This window comes from Parasteatoda tepidariorum, chromosome 10 (genome assembly GCF_982258835.1).
Source record: "Parasteatoda tepidariorum strain Cologne lab strain chromosome 10, Ptep-v5.0, whole genome shotgun sequence".
NCBI lineage: Eukaryota > Metazoa > Arthropoda > Arachnida > Araneae > Theridiidae > Parasteatoda > Parasteatoda tepidariorum.
This window is the reverse complement of record NC_141764.1, coordinates 103842144-103858379: the sequence shown is the minus strand read 5'-3', so window position 1 is coordinate 103858379 and position 16236 is coordinate 103842144. Positions and strand designations below refer to the sequence as shown.

Below are 16236 nucleotides of genomic sequence, written 5' to 3'. Positions count from 1 at the left end.
AAAAGACAAGAAACAGTATGAAAAATAAATGGATGGATACGTTTCTATAATTTTCTTTGTTTACCTTTTTATGCCTTTTTCAATTTTCAAACAAATGTTATTATTTTTCAAGTTGTTCTCCGGAGTTTATTAAATTAAAAATAAAATAAAAAAACGTTTTTCTCTGTCCCCTTTTTATTATACTTAATCCTAGTTTTTATTCAAAAGTAGATTTCGTTGAATAAATGCACTTTTAAATAAAAGTAAACCCATTATTAAAAATATTAATAATAAAATTATAATCTTGAGTTAAATAGGGTAAGAATCGTGTGGGGAGCAGATGTTTAAATTCTTTTAAGACTTCAAAAGTGAAACCTCAAGTGTTTTCGCTGAACTTCAATGATTTTCATAATTTAGCAATTTATCAGGGCTACATAATTTTTATCCCAGCAACGCGATCAATATGATTAAGGGAAAGAGTATTGGAGAGATGCCAATAAATTTCTATTGGCTTATTAAAACACAGTCTTAAAAGAATGTTTTAAAGAAGCATTTGAGTATCGAAAGTATCTTTTAGTATATTATTATGCAAAATTTGATTTTATTACTTAAAGAAACTCAATTCTAATTTTTTTTCTTTGCTTTCTCACGCTTTGTATATGATTTATTGTAGTTAATGTTCTTTTTAAAGTACATTATTTTAAGATAACTCGGAAACTTGCTAGATTTTATTAAAATGTTACTCCCTTTTTCTATTTTAAAATTGAAGCATTTTACTTTTTTAAAAACAATCGTCAATGCATATTTTATTTTTATTTCGCCGGTGAGATTTTTTTTCTAGTTCTTGAAATGCGTGTTTAAGAAAATGGGCATATCATTAGATTCCACGGGTTCTAAAATTTTTAATACTTTTAATAAATGCTGAAAGAATTCGAAAGATAAAGTTTTTTTTTAAAAAAATCTGGCTTTCTAAAGATATCGCCTGAAAAGTTTCATATTTAATATAGCCATCCAACACAATCCTCTCGTTTAGTAGCTAAATTTGGATTGAACATTGAAGAGGCGCATTTTCGCTCTATTCCATATCCTTAAAAGCGAACTTTGAGCCACTTCCATTTCTTTTAACACGCATTTTTACCTGTCACGGGAAGGAAAAGCTCACCAACGATTTTTCATTAAGTTATTTATTGCAGTACTGTTCATTAAAGTCAAGTTAGCTGAACCTTACAATTTTGACTTGAGACGCTTGGTACAGTAGCCAATTCCAATTGATCTCAGGTGTATTGACAGGGATGGTTAAGCTAAAGCAGGGTAATAAATCCCTATCGTTCATTGCGTGGGAGAGAAGCTCAAAATGAATTGAATGTTGAGATTTGAACTAGCTGGGATGCAATTTTAAAAATTATATACAATTATGTTATTTTTCATAATTATTTGATCTTTGGAAGACATGAAATCAAATCCATCGGTAAAGTTTAAAGGAGATTTGTTGTTCTAAGGGAGATTTGTTATGTAACTCCGTGGTTTCAAATGGTGACTGATGCACTTTAAATCTATCGAGTCACAAGGTCCACCATGTTTCCATAACAAATCATGACCCTGGAGGTACTGATTTAGGAGTTCCCTTAAATTCTGGATTTGGTTTAAAATTACAAAGCTACGGAGTTTGACATTAGTAGTCGTAAACCTAAAGGTGGGTTGGCTATACAACGACGGTTGTAAAATATAAAAATTATAAAACGATCAGCTTGCGCTGAGGTCATAGATCACTCGTTTATGTATCAGTGATCGCATTCTTCTGGAGTTACAAGTACCCAATTGGCATTATTCGTCTTATGGATTGGTGCAGTTTTCATAGATAGTAAATATACTAGTGCAAATACAGAGATTACTCATATTTGGTACAGATTAAATATGCATCCTATTACTTCTACGAAATATGTAAAAATGAATTTATGTGGTCCCTCTAAAGAAGAAAATCGTTTGATAAATTATCATGAGTTTGCTTTGTTAAATGAATGCAATTAATTTTGATGCTAGGAACAACTAAAAACGTGTTTTGATTTATCTAATTTCATAAAGTCACATTAAGGGGCTACAAATCATAATAAATGAAAATCGAATTATTTAAGCTTTATTCATTGTGTTGGCATATGTCTTCCAGTATTGTGGATGATTTAGGTGTTATTTAGAGCTGATTTATTGATTATATCCTTTTTTTTACCCTGTTTGTTGAACGGAATTTCAGCTAGTAAAGAATAAAGACATTCAATTATGATAGGTTAAATAAAACGAGAGAAAATGAACGTCACTACGTTAGACTGATATTGCACTTATCAGAAAATATGAATGACAGGTCATATTTTCATAAATATATTTATTATAAAAATTTATTTAAATTGTGTATTTTATTGAGTAAAAAGAAACAAATATCTTGGCTTAGGTCACTCCGAATTAAAAATCGTAATAGTCACTGCCACCATTGTTTATGGTTTTCAATTTTACAGTAAACTTTGTTCTGCTGAAAAAAAAAATAAGATTTAGGAACCTTAAATTACTAAGGGATATAGAAAAAATTCATGAGGAGTACTGCGAAACAATATTATCACTTGTTAAATTTGTTATAAAAATACGATGCGGGCCGATCTACTGCCTACGGAAAGGCAATTATTCTTCTTATTTTATTCCACTATTACCTATCTTTCAATTTTAACTGAAGTTTTTTTCGAAATTGCACTTCGTTCGAAAATTTGCTGTTGCATTTCAGTGGGCTGTAGATCTAAACGCCACTGTTATTTGTTTACTTAGAGTTTAACCATTGAAAATTCTCCAACTAATAATCGCTCAGATTTCAAACTCATTATTGAGTTTTTAGACAGCTTTGGGGGGGAGGGTTGAGCCTCATTCAAGATTTCTAATTTCTGAAAAGAAATTGTAGACTAAACAAGCACTTAGTTGACTACAATTCGTGAATACCGTGAATGTAAATACTTTTTATTTTTAATGACTTATGAGATGGTTTCTAAATATAAAAATAATTATAACACGGAAATAAAAAGTGGAATATACACAAACGTATTTTAATAATGATTATCTAAACATTGCACAATACAATTGTATAGCGTTTTCCAAGTGTATATACATATGATGCAAACAAATATATCTTCTAAGGGTCTCCTCCATACGAGGGAAAGATATTCCACTTCTTCTTAGTTTACCCACAAAAGAATTATATAAACACAATTTCCTTATAAAGTAACTCATTACTGTTTTTAAATATTCCTTGTTTCATAGAAATGCTTTCTTTTGAACATAGTTACCAAATTTTAAACTTTCATATTGAAAAAAAAAATTTTTAATAAGATTTTGAAAAACTTTGAAAAATACTGACCTCTTCGAAATCTAAAATTTGGTTGAAAAATCAATGAAACATGTTTTAAAAAGTAAATTGAAGCAACAAAATTATCAATAAGAATTAATTATTTAATAAGTGGGAAAATTTGCACGATTTTCCATTTGTTAACCAGAAAAAGTACAATTCTTTTTCGGTGTAAATGTGCTCCTTATATACTTTGTAAATATGTTTTTATATTACAATGAACAAAATGGCTGCTACACCAACTACCAGTATTTCATAATCATTTTGTTTCAGAGTAAGATGCATAAAATGGTTTTCAATGCTACACGTATTGGTGGATGAAATAAATCGAATAATTTCCTAACCACGGGTTCGAGGTTCTATCCTCGGAGCAAGATTCATCCCTTCAGTGAGACGATGAAATGAATACCGAGCAATGGTGAAGGACTTAACATTGGGGATTCTATGTTCGGTTGATCACCTAACTGGAACTTTACTCTTTCACCTTAGAGCCTAAGGTGAAAGTAACTGCAATAGGTACAGGAGGCCTTGAGCTGACGCATGGGCCAATGAGCTTTGTTTAGTATTGTAATCATAATTACCATCACTATGAATTATTTGAAATATTTAAGATCTACCGCTTGAACTCATAAGAGTTTATTTTAGCACATTAGAATCTGATCATTAAATTAAAAGTTAATTCCGGGTTTATAAAGTAAAATGATTATTTTTTTTAAAACCATACATAGAAATAACATTCATGGGTTTGAAAATCAACATCCGATTCTTCGAAATCTATTCTTCAAGCATTCAACTTTTGATGTATGAGCCAAATGCAGTAATACTGCACCCGAAGTATTGTTAAAGAGCTTGTAACATTACGTATTTCGGATAATAAAATTAAACGGGGTTATAAGCTATGCTCCATGCAAAAAGTATGAAATTATGATACAAAAGATAAGAAGGTAAACGTCATCAAGGCATCTTGGACTCGTTGAACCGTATTTACCCCGTAATAAAAGCCACTAAGGAAAGAAACAAGATGAGGAGAATAGAATAAATATAATAAAATAAATCGTAAGCTCCTGAAGTATGCATTGAAAACATCAATGGAGAGTTTATAGAAGCAAATGAGGGGGGGGGGACTTTTAAAATAATTGATTTTATGTTTTCTTATATAAATATTAGAATATTAAACTAAATAAATCGTTATAAATCAATTCAACGAGTGATTTAACCTATATTATTTAATCTATTATTTTATCTATTTTTGCAAACGATATTATTTAACCTATTTTGAAACAAGAACGGAAATTTTCGTTGCTAGTTGTTCGCAAAACAATACCTTCAACCGGGACTAAATTAAGACAATTTTTCGTCCTTTACTCACATATTTGTTAATAAACTAATAAGGAACAGTCCTTCAACGTCCAAATTAAATTTTAATAAATTAACAAAGTATAAGGAAGTAAACAGTGCAATATTTTTAAGGTGCGCATTTATGTTTTCGTAAACTTTAAAATGTATCGTCAGAAAAATAAATTAAGGAAAAAAATATTGCACTTCGTTAAAAAGTTAATTAAGGTAATATTTCGACACTTACCATATTTCTTTCGCGCAACTGGATTTTTCGGCAATGGAAAGTTTTAAGGTAAGCAATTTACTCATCAAAACAGTGGTTGACAACAACTCCGGTATAGCCAAAGGCAAAATTTTTTAATTTCCCAAAACGACTAAAATACCCTCAAATAGGAAAAAAAAAAACTTTTTAAGTTCCAAAATACCCATTCATCTCGCTTCATTTGTTCGATGAAAAATCAGAAATTTTTTTCAAAATCAGTCCTAAACATCGATCCTAAAATTGTCCCTTAAATCGGATCTAAAACTCAGATTTTTTTTTAAAATTAACCCCACAAGGACAAAAGTAGCCTCAGTTGAAGGCAACCTATAAGAAAAGTGGAATCAATAAGTGGAATATATCAACATATGAAAAAATGTGGATAAACCAGGTGTATTAGCGAATACTCATCTAGCATAGATGTTGGTCATTCTGAAAGTTAAAGAACCTACAAAATAGATGATGACAAGAGTTCTAATGAAATTGATTCATCTCAGCATCTTGAAATTTCTTGTGTATCAATAGTTTCCCTGTCATTTTGTTTAATAGATTCCTCACCAAAGTCGTTTACTGCTACATTCTTAGTTAGCTCATTTTGGTCCATTGCCATCTTATCACAGGAGTCGAACAATTCATTGCTTATCCCATTCAATTCTAAAGGTGAGACATCTGGGAGTACACCATTCACTTCCTCAAGGTGATCTCCATTGTGTGTCTCTTCATCGCTGTATATGTTCTTGAGTCGAGGACTGAGATACCAGACAACAATGTCTGTACAGCTTCCAAGGAAGATGAAGATAGCGCTGACACCATGCAGCATGTACCGGAATTTTTCGATGTCGTAGATCCAGCAATTGCCAGTTTTTCCACAACTGTGCTCCCACACAAGACAGCAAGAATCAGAGAGGGCTCCAAACAAGATTGGATAAGGAATGAAGGCTGTAAGAAAAGAAGTTATGAGATCTCAAATAATTTAATCTCCTTACTGAGGGAAGTGCTGTAATTGGGGGGGAATGTCCTTCTCCCGAAATATGTGGTTTGCAGTAGTAAAAAAAATTATAAAAAATATTTGAAAAAATTTCAAATAAATTTGTCTTTTTTACAATTTTATTATATTTTTACGAAGTAAGATCAAAATTTCTGCTCGGTTATGGAAAAAAAATTTCTGCACTCTGACCGATTTTACTAATCTTGTTCGAAAGTGCAAAATCATTTATAAATCTGATTGGTGCTAGCTTTGAATCACTAGTAAACGACGCAATGAGAATAGTCTTATTTAAAAAAAAAATGAGGGTTCGGAAATGCTTCTAGTTGAATATGTTTTTTTGAGTTTTGACGTAGCTGTAAAGCTAAGCATTCAAAGTAAATATTTAAATCGCATTTACCACCATTTAATGAGAACAAAATCTATATATAAAGTTGCTTTTAGTTCATTTGATGCGGTTTGTAAAATTTTGGATAATAAATGAAACTATTTTTCTTTATAACTCTGTTTTACATATTCTGTAATCTCGTAAACAAAGAAACCAGTCTAAGAGCAAATAATTGTGTTCAAGCAATTAAAAAAAGAGGGCCTCATGGAGTTTACTCACTTTTCATTTGAATAAAGGCACTTTTTAATTAAAGTAAGTTATTACAAATGTGAACTTCTCTTACTGTTAAACTTTAACAAAACTAATCTGTATCTTTTTTTTGTGCATATGCATATACATATTTTCTAGCTATCAAGACTACGTGTTTAACAAATAAATATTATATAGTATTTTTCAAACGAAGAAGAATTGTGTATTCACCAATATTTAATAAAAGTTTATTGAGTTTGTTTTATACGTCGAAATACAGGTGTGTTTATGCAGAGAAAGTACGTTTTCATTCCTGATTTCGTAATTTAAAATATCATCTACACTTTACTCTATCGTCTACTGCGAATTTTTGTTAGACCCTCGAACGGATTGAGTGTTTGTTCGAGAAAATTCGATCACTAGATCAAAAATTATTCACGGTGCTCAATTTGTTATTTTTCTCACTGTAAAATGCTATAAAAACCTTCTCTCTAGTTTTGCTAAACAAACAAAGTGAAACTGATAATTTTATAAAACTATTTTTTTAAACTAGTAAATGATTTGTTAGTTACCTACCTAATATGGAATATACTCCTGATAATGCCCCCAAAGCTGCACTTTTGTCTGCTGGATCAACACATCTGCAATAGAATTCGCTTTATCATTTGATACAAATCAATTAATCTGCAAACGCAAATGGTCAACAAAAAAAAAATTTTAAACTAAAAATACAGAATATAGAGTTTAGAAAATTTAAAACAATTGTTTTTTGAGCATTTGTTTCCTTAAACCTAACGTCTAAACTCGATGCATTTTATTTTAACGTTGTCTCCTCCTTTAACTCCAAGATAATATGACAGAAATGTTTGTTTGTTTTTTCTCCCGAACTTGGCAATGATGACCTTTAGTATAGTCTGTAAGGAATGATGAACAATGGTTTTTAACCATTAAAAAGCACTATTGTACAAAATGCTAAGCAAAAGTAAATGTAATGTAATACAAACAATAATCTTTTAACTTAAAAAATAAAAAAACAGCGTAAGGATTATCGGGCAATGAATCTTCACCTTAAAATAAGAATAATAAAAAAAACAATTAAAAAAAACATCAGTGATGAAATGTGACGCATTTCCCGTTTTTTTCCCTCCTTCTTTTTTTTTTAAAACTTGAAAAGATATAAAATTGTACTGTTCATTTCCCATAGAGAGGCTTCTTGAAATTGCTGCTGCTTTGCAGCAGTCTTGAAAGGACTACTTCTGCTTGCTTGGTTGTTTTATAATCTTGCTTCCGAGCAAGAGAGAGCCGGTTTACGATAGATTAAATTATTATTATAACATCTGGCGATTACTGAGAAACACCTTTTTTTAAAAAATATGATTTTAAAAAAATCCTCATTATTTACTTTGACCGATATTTCCGATATTGATGGTTTTTAAAGTTAAGAGGCATTGCCGAAATTTTTCCTAAGAATTATTCACTCTCACAGGGAGGAAGCTTGAGATTGAAGCTTGCTCCGCAACCCCCCCCCTCCCTGCGTGTAAAAGTGGGAGTTTGTGTTACTGGGGGAATTGCCGCCCTAAAGAGCAATATCTAAAAAAAAATAATAATAAATAAATGTGCCGAAAAACAAAAGTTATGTTTTTTCTTCTTCTTGTTTTCGCGTTATTTTGTAATTAATTCGCGTTATTTTGTCATATTGCTTCGGAAATATAATTTGCTTTTTATTTTTAATATAAAATTACGAAGATTATTATATTTTCATTGCTATATTTAATTATTTGAACGTACTATATTATTTTTTTATTTTTGCTCGCCATATTTCAACCGCTATTTTGTTTTTTGTGTGGGTATTTTTAGTGTATTTCAAAATTTCAACTATGAATTCAATTTACCGGCACATAAAAAACCCTAATTAAAACCCCCCCAAATTTTGAAACAAATTTTATCGAAACATTAATTTTGGCCACGAAACCTTGGATGCTGGCCCACTGTGCCTTGCTAAATTTGTGTACAGTGCGACAAAAAACGGACCCCCCTGAATAACTTTGGATCTAATGATCGTATCCTCCCGTTCTAGGACTCAATCTTAATGTCTCTATGGAGGACCACAAATATGTTAATTAATAATTGCAGACGATATTTAAAGTTACTAAATCAGACACAAAAACGTACTTCTTCTGATGAAACGTACCTTTTGATCGACGGATTCGGATTTCTGACCTCTAAAATATAGGGTGTAGCTAGCCGCAATCTGGGCTATATATAGTCCAAATTGTTTGGTCAGGAGAGAGACCCCTTAATGTTAACTTTACTTTCTGTGTATTTCACTATATCTCGAAATTTTTCTAATTGAATTGAAAACTTTTTCCACGCAATTGTAAAATTCATTTATCCAAAGATATATCTCCATGCAAAAAATAACTTTTGATAAATACTTATTGTTTCATTAAATATTAGTCGAAAACATTTTGAATAGCAAGGTATGCAATGTTTTACATAATTTTAAAGAATATAATTTTAAATAGCGAAATGGAAGTTCGAATTTTTAAAATAAAGCATTTTTGAAATTTTATTTCTCAGATACTATGAGAGCGATTTCACTCAAATTTTGCATAATTCCATAGAAATTTATATTTTGTAAAATGATGTAAAAAAATTGCATACTTAGCAATTAAAAATGTTCTAGACTAATATTAAATTAAATAATAAAAAATAATAAATATTCATTACAAATTATTTGTTGTTAGGAATTATGTTTGGATAAATGAATTTTATACTTGTGTGTAAAAATGTTTCAATTCAGTTGAAAATTTTTCTGGGATACAGCGAAATGTGCAGAAAGTAAATCTTAATCATTAATCCCTCTTTAAATCATTACGATCGCGCCCTAGAACGTGAAGATCCGATCATTAGATCAAAAGTTATTCTGAGTGACCCGGTTTTTCTAACATTGTACATTATTTTAATAATTGTCAGCATTAGTTTATTATTAGATGAACATAAAATAAAAGGATTGAAGAGAAAATTTTCTTTTTTTAAAGTTAGAAAAGTGATATATTACACTTAAGCACGCATTGTTAAATATTATTTTGAATTTAATGCTCTCCCAAAGCCTATTACCTTAATTGAACGGAATACAGCTACTTCAACAAAGAACTAGATTGGTTTTTAATAATTCCTGTTTTTTTCTTTTCTTTTTTTGTGCTGTGGTGGTTATGCTCATATTTCATTAAGATCTTAATTTAGCTTACAATATTTGAATCTGGTATAAAAAACAATGTGTATTTTGAATTTGTCTTAAAAACATGATTATTAAGAGTTTGACTCACCTTAAAAAGACTAAAGCACTCGCAACTCCCGTTGTAGAAGACATAAACCTACCCACACAGATGACAGCAATGTAGAGAACAAGCCACTGGCATTCAAAATTACAGTAACCCTTTAATGCCTCTCCAGCATTCACTTCTCCCTCACTGTTGTGCACACATTTGCAATCTGAAAATATCTGTAAAACGATGTTACTTTTTATTCACCATAAGAGTTCATAGTCAAAGCGTAGGCATGGTAAAAACAAATAGATACAAAGAGTTTCGGGCGATAAAATGTTGGCTACATTCTTTCAAAAGGCGAAATTTTGAAAACAAACTGTTTCTTAGCATTGTTTCCAGGTAAGTACTTTACAACACATAGTTATACAATATTGAGAAACATTTTATTATGTAAATAATATAATATTAATTAGTATATATATATATATATATATATATATATATATATATATATATATATATATATATATATATATATATATATATATATATATATATATATATATATATATATATATATATATAATATCAATCATATGTGGCACCATGCATTCGGATATTTCTCTATCTATTGGCAACACTTAAGTTTAATTTTGATAGGTTGTATAAGAGATTGTAATAAGCAGTGTTGAATAATTAGTTGAACGCTAAATATTTATTTTGAATTTTGTATTTTTATAGAAATAAAAACTTAGTTACCAAATAATTTATAAGATCTATGCATAATATTATCTAAAATAGCTGTAGCAATTTTAACAGAAACGGTGATATAGTGCTGCACATTACTATAACGCACATTGCCAATGCATTTTTCGAGCATAATTAGAGAGTCCGTACTTAGATCGATTATTCCCCCGCAATTCCCTTATTTCAATGAGATGGTTTATAAACTTTCGCCACTTACCGGTTTCGTGTAGTTCTATTAAAAGAACTATTGGAAGAATAAAAATGCATAGTTGATACTAGGACTGGGCGATATTAGAAATTATATATCGTGATATATCGTCAGTTTTGCATCGCGATATAGCGATGTATCGCGATATAGTATTTTTGAATTTCATTTACTTTAAGGCACAGAAAGTCAGATTTCTATCAAGACTTCATACGCATATTGATTTAAATCAATTTATAAATTTGAAAATATATATGTTTTGCTAAAGAAAGATATTAAATAAATTGACTAAGATGTACAAATCTTACTTAAAATATTTATTGAAAAAAATGTGTGTAGATACAGAATGAAATATTTGCACTTCTTTATCGTTTATAAGGTATAAGCAGTCTTAATTTAAGCTAACCCTTAAAACACCCTTAATGAAAAAAAATATTGTTATTAAACAAAAGCTGATTTTAAAATTTCAAAACATATTTTAATTAAAATAAAAGTTAGATTGACTAAAAGCCGAAGTTTAAAATTAAAAATGTTCGAATTTTAAACTAAAACGTAAACATAAGATTTGTAATAATTTCTTAAAATTTTCGTTCTCTGAAAGATTTCTCAGTTTAAAAATAAAAAGGGAATTTTATAAAGATATCTAGCTGAAATTATTGAAAGAAAATTTAAAAAATTAAAAAAAAAAGTTTGTTAAGAAATTCATTATACACTTAAAACAAAGTGTTAAAAATATTTTTTTTTTTTTTAAAAAAGAAACTTTTTTTAACAAATCAATATTTGCTTGTACTATTATGCGTAAATAATTACAGAATTATTAAGTTCGATCGTAATGTTCAAATTCTGAATGAAGAAGTAAACACAAGTTTTGTTATATTTTCTAAAAATGATCACGCAAATAACAAAAGATTTCTTAGTTTAAAAATAAAAAAATAAATAAAAGTGAAATTTATCAATATATTTACCTAACAGCATAGAAACAAAATTTAAAAAATAAGTTCGTTAAAAAATTATTTGTATGCTTAAAACAAAGAGCTAAATAAATTTTAGAAAAAAATGCTTCTTAAACACTATTTTTATTATTATTTCGTGTAAATAATTAAATTAAATTAAATAATGACCGAATTATGAACGAAAAACAAAGTAAGGCAAAGTTTCTTAATTAAATTCTTAAAAATAAAAACAAAAGAATTGTGATATTCGGTAATATATTTAGCTAATTAACTAATAATATAAAACGAAAATTTAAAAAAAATAATGATTTTACTCTCTAATAAAACGAAGTAGTAATTGATAAAAAAAAAAAAAAAAGAAATGAATAAAATTCGCAAACTTTTCAAATTCTTTTGAACAAATAAAGTTTATTGACTTATGTCCAAAAAATAAGTTTTGTTTTAACTTTATTTCTAAAAATAAAAACAACTCAAGATTTATAAATTTAAAATCAGTAATAGAAGCCCATTAAATTATTAGAAGTTTTATCCGAAAGGTTTTTAATAAATTAAAAGAAAGTAAAAAAATAACCTAACAAATTTATTTACTTTGTAATTTAATTCCTTATGGGTGCCTTAAATTAGATTTCCGATAATTTTCACATTTAAAAATATAAAAAAGTTTTGTCAGAAAATAAATAAGAAACTTTCCTAATTAATGAAGAAACTTTTCTTTAAAAATTCTTTTCAATAATAGATTGCGTTCAGAACAAGGTTACGACGGCGATCACGAAGTTAATCCCATTGAAAATAATCTACAAGAAACGATTTCAAATCGCGAAGGTGCGAAAACGAACATGTGATATAACGATATAAGGTCTCAAAAGTGATTCTGATTCTACCGCTCATCAGTCAAGGCCGTCTCAACAAAACGAAACAATGATCGTCTTCCACAGCGCGAGTTGGCATCGGAACGTAAGAGAAAGTCCTTGCGTGTATCGCTATATCGCTATATCGTTATATCGTCTTCTTCACTCGACGGCTTAAATCAGATTTCTGATGCATCGCTTGGAATGAAAGTTGCTGTATCGGTTTGCCGATATAGGCGTTAAATCGATATGTCGCGATATATCGATTTATAGCCCAGTCCTAGTTGATACCCATTGATACAGATTTAAATCTTCCTTAAAAACTTTTATTTAACTTTGATTTTCGCAGCATTTTTTCCCTATGAATTGCTTATATTCCCTCAACGTTGATTTATTCGCATAAAATCTTGAACAAACATATTTTTTTTTTCAGTTTCAGTTCGCTCTGTTTATTACTAGCATGTTTGTCGGCATGATTGTAAGAGTGTTGCTGCAATATATTTACCTCTTTATCATCTTCGGTGTTATTGTAACTGTTGCATCCGGCATAGCAGGGTGAAAAATAAGTGGTCTTTTTGTCTGGACCACAAATGGGTGTATAAGATTTAGTAGTGCATAAGCAGTCACGGTTGCAGTCATTTTCTAAATTCATTCTGAAACAGTAGAGAAATCAATTAGTATTAAGCATAGTAAATTAAGCTTGTAAAAACCAACTTGCGAACCAAATGTTTATTTAAAGCTATAAAATTAGTGAAATAAGGAGAAAAATATCAGCTTGAACCATTGGGCGTATTTTAATTGTTCTAATAAACGATACTTCCATTTTAAAAAAAAAACACGACTTGAAAATCCTAATATGTGAATACATGAGTTCAAACTTTGCTTTCGCTATAATTCAGTACACAAACTAAAAAAACTAAACACAAAATGTGTCGAAAGGTTCTCGAGAAAATGAATTTTTAAATATACGACTTTTTGAAAATAAATAATTCCGAAACTATTTAATCGAATTCGTACATATCATGCATTTTGTCATTTTAATTTGTTTACCTTAAAGTAATGTCAAAAACTGTACTTGCTACAGTTAAAAAAATCGAATGTTTTTTTTTAACTAAAATATAAATAAAAATATTATTTATTTACTTATTTGGAGTGAATCTTTGGAAAACGAATTTCATAAATGCGAGAGAATGTTTTTGATTTGCTTCAAAAATTCTAGACATATAGCAAAATGCACAAACGTGAAATTAAGATTAAAGGGTCCAACGCCTTTCTTCACCAAACGATTGGGACCCAATTTTTCAGATGGCGAGCACTCCCATATTTTGAGGATCGAAAATCCTGATTCGCTGAAATAAAAGAATTCAGAGAAAGTACATTTTTGTGTCTGATTTCGTAACTTCAAATATCGTCTACGCTAATTAATTAGAATACTTAAGGTTTAGCTTTCGAACTATTAATATTAAATCTCAGTACGTGAAAATTTGGTCCTTAGATCCAAAGTTATTTAGGGTGTTCTTTTTTAGAGTCCATTGAATAAGACTATTCATCTGAAGCTTTTATTAACAATTATTTACTGCTTGTTAAAATAAACAGACACTTGTAAAAAAGTGCCGATTATAATTTCTTCTGCGAAAGTAGATCTACCAGGCCGGGATAGACTTATCGGTAGGGCGTGGGTCCACCTATGTCCGAGACTTCAAGGGTTCGAACACCCGACGGCCGAAGACAGTTACAATATGGTGTATGGTGACTGATGCACGTTAAATCTGTCGAATCGCAAAGTCCTCCATGTTTCCATAAAAAATCAATACCTCTGGGGGTATTGAATTGGAGAACGATCGTTCTCTGATTCAGGTCGAAATTACGATCTGTGGATGAAGAAATGGATGTATGAATGGGTCCGTCCTGTAAATGGGTGTGATGCATCGATGTAGCAAAAGTCGAATTCTTGGCCATAGATAGGCCAATGGAAAACAAGAATAATCTTATCCCTCTGCTTAAACAGGCATACGTCAACAACAAGTAGATTTCCTCCATCGTTGTTAGCTCTGGAAGTATCTTAAACGATTTACTGCTTTTGCCATGCAGCATATCAAGACACAGCAGTATTTTGGCTAAAGAACAGTTAAACTATTAAATACTTTTTCTATTCATAAAACTTTAGATTGCAACAAATAATTGCAAGTTTTTATCAAGAAATGAGTGAATTTAAGCTCTATCCAAACGCTGAGGTTCATTTCATGCCGGCTCTAAATTGCCGTCTACATTAAACTTATCATTTTTACTCACAGCGTACTCGTGAATGAGCTTTCTTGATCTGTCTGTACGGGTTGGCAGTTTATTTGCATTGATATCAGAAGAGCCAAGAGACCAAAGGATTCGGCAAAAAGCAATCCTCCTGTAAGAATTCGTGGACGAGGTTTAAATCTTCTCACCAAGCCACCACCAATGAGAATACCAAACATCATTCCTACGATGCTTATGGGTCCTGTAATAGTTAAAATGACATGCCGTTAACAGAGAAAAGTTTACAAATGACTTAAAAGTTTCAAAGTTCTAAAGTGTTCCATAAAGTATGTATTTTTAGTGTTGGCTCATAAGATTTGCAAGCAAAGCAGCGACTGACAAGGATGAATCAAACATCGCCAATCCCTTAGTTTTGTCTCTTAAAGTCAATTTGGTATTGGTGAATAAGAAGAAAAAAAAGTGGGAGGGGGTGACATTTCGTTCACAACAATCCGGTATTGCCATCCATGTTTATTTAAACTCCCTCCCAAGAGTTATTCATTTAGACATTCAGTAGGATCACTCATTAGTAAAAACAATACAAATAACAAAGTATAAAGTGCTACTCTTATAAAATCAAAAATTCAAAACATCACATTAAAGGCAAAAAAAAAATTTTGGATAGCTTTTTGACATCCTCTACGGCGATCAGAACTTCCTTTTAAAAATTTTAAAGTGGAAATAACTAGAAATTCTTAAGATATTTTTTCTTATTTTTATTAAGATTAAACTCCATTTGAAGTGATTGGAATACTCAATGACATAAATTTAATCTTCAAGTGAATGACTTCCTTAATAGACAGAACTATTACATTTGAAAGAGGGAAATGAAATTCTGACAGCGAGGGAAAGGTAATGGAGAAACAATATTTCCGGAGGATTCGAATAAATGGATTGTCAGCGTGAATAGATAGATTTTAAAGGAATGTCTGGCAGTTATTTCAATTTATACCTATGCAGTAGATTCAGACATTGTAATTCTTTACGCAATTTTTAAAAGACGAGAAATTACATATCTGAACCAATATTCTTTTAAGACAAATAGAGTAAAGGCTTAAAAAGTGATTTTTTTTCTTTCTTTTAACCCCTTCAGGACCGACCGGGAGGAGAGAAAAAGCTCTTCTGCATGTTCCGAGTTTATACGCGCTATGCGTAACTAATACGAGATTTTATACGAGAAGACTTAATTGAGATCTCGGCCGTGTGATCTTGGGCCGCTAGAAATTAGAACGGCTCGTTTTATATGTGATATCGTGGGCCGTAAAGAAAGAATCGCGCCATCACGTATCATTGCTCTTATGGGGTTGATGCACCTCGAAAATTTTATGTCACTTTAAAATTATGAACTTAAAATAACGTAAATTGTATATTATGCTTTTGGAAATACATTTGAATAAATTGTGAAGTT

General features: G+C 30.1%; 1 protein-coding gene across 3 annotated transcripts in view; it reads right to left on the bottom strand.

The window, feature by feature from the left end:
* Positions 1-3045: 3045 nt before the first annotated feature.
* Positions 3046-16236, bottom strand: part of LOC107441394 (solute carrier organic anion transporter family member 74D) — a 43421-nt gene continuing 30230 nt past the window's right edge. For all 3 annotated transcript variants that reach the window (XM_071184365.2, XM_087153557.1, XM_087153558.1), the window contains exons 5-9: positions 14832-15030; positions 13045-13192; positions 9847-10022; positions 7094-7158; positions 3046-5894 (exon numbers count right to left, since the gene is read on the bottom strand). In XM_071184365.2, the coding sequence (XP_071040466.2) occupies positions 5449-5894; positions 7094-7158; positions 9847-10022; positions 13045-13192; positions 14832-15030 (1034 nt within the window). In that variant the 3' untranslated portion in view covers positions 3046-5448. The remainder of the gene's footprint in view (positions 5895-7093; positions 7159-9846; positions 10023-13044; positions 13193-14831; positions 15031-16236) is intronic.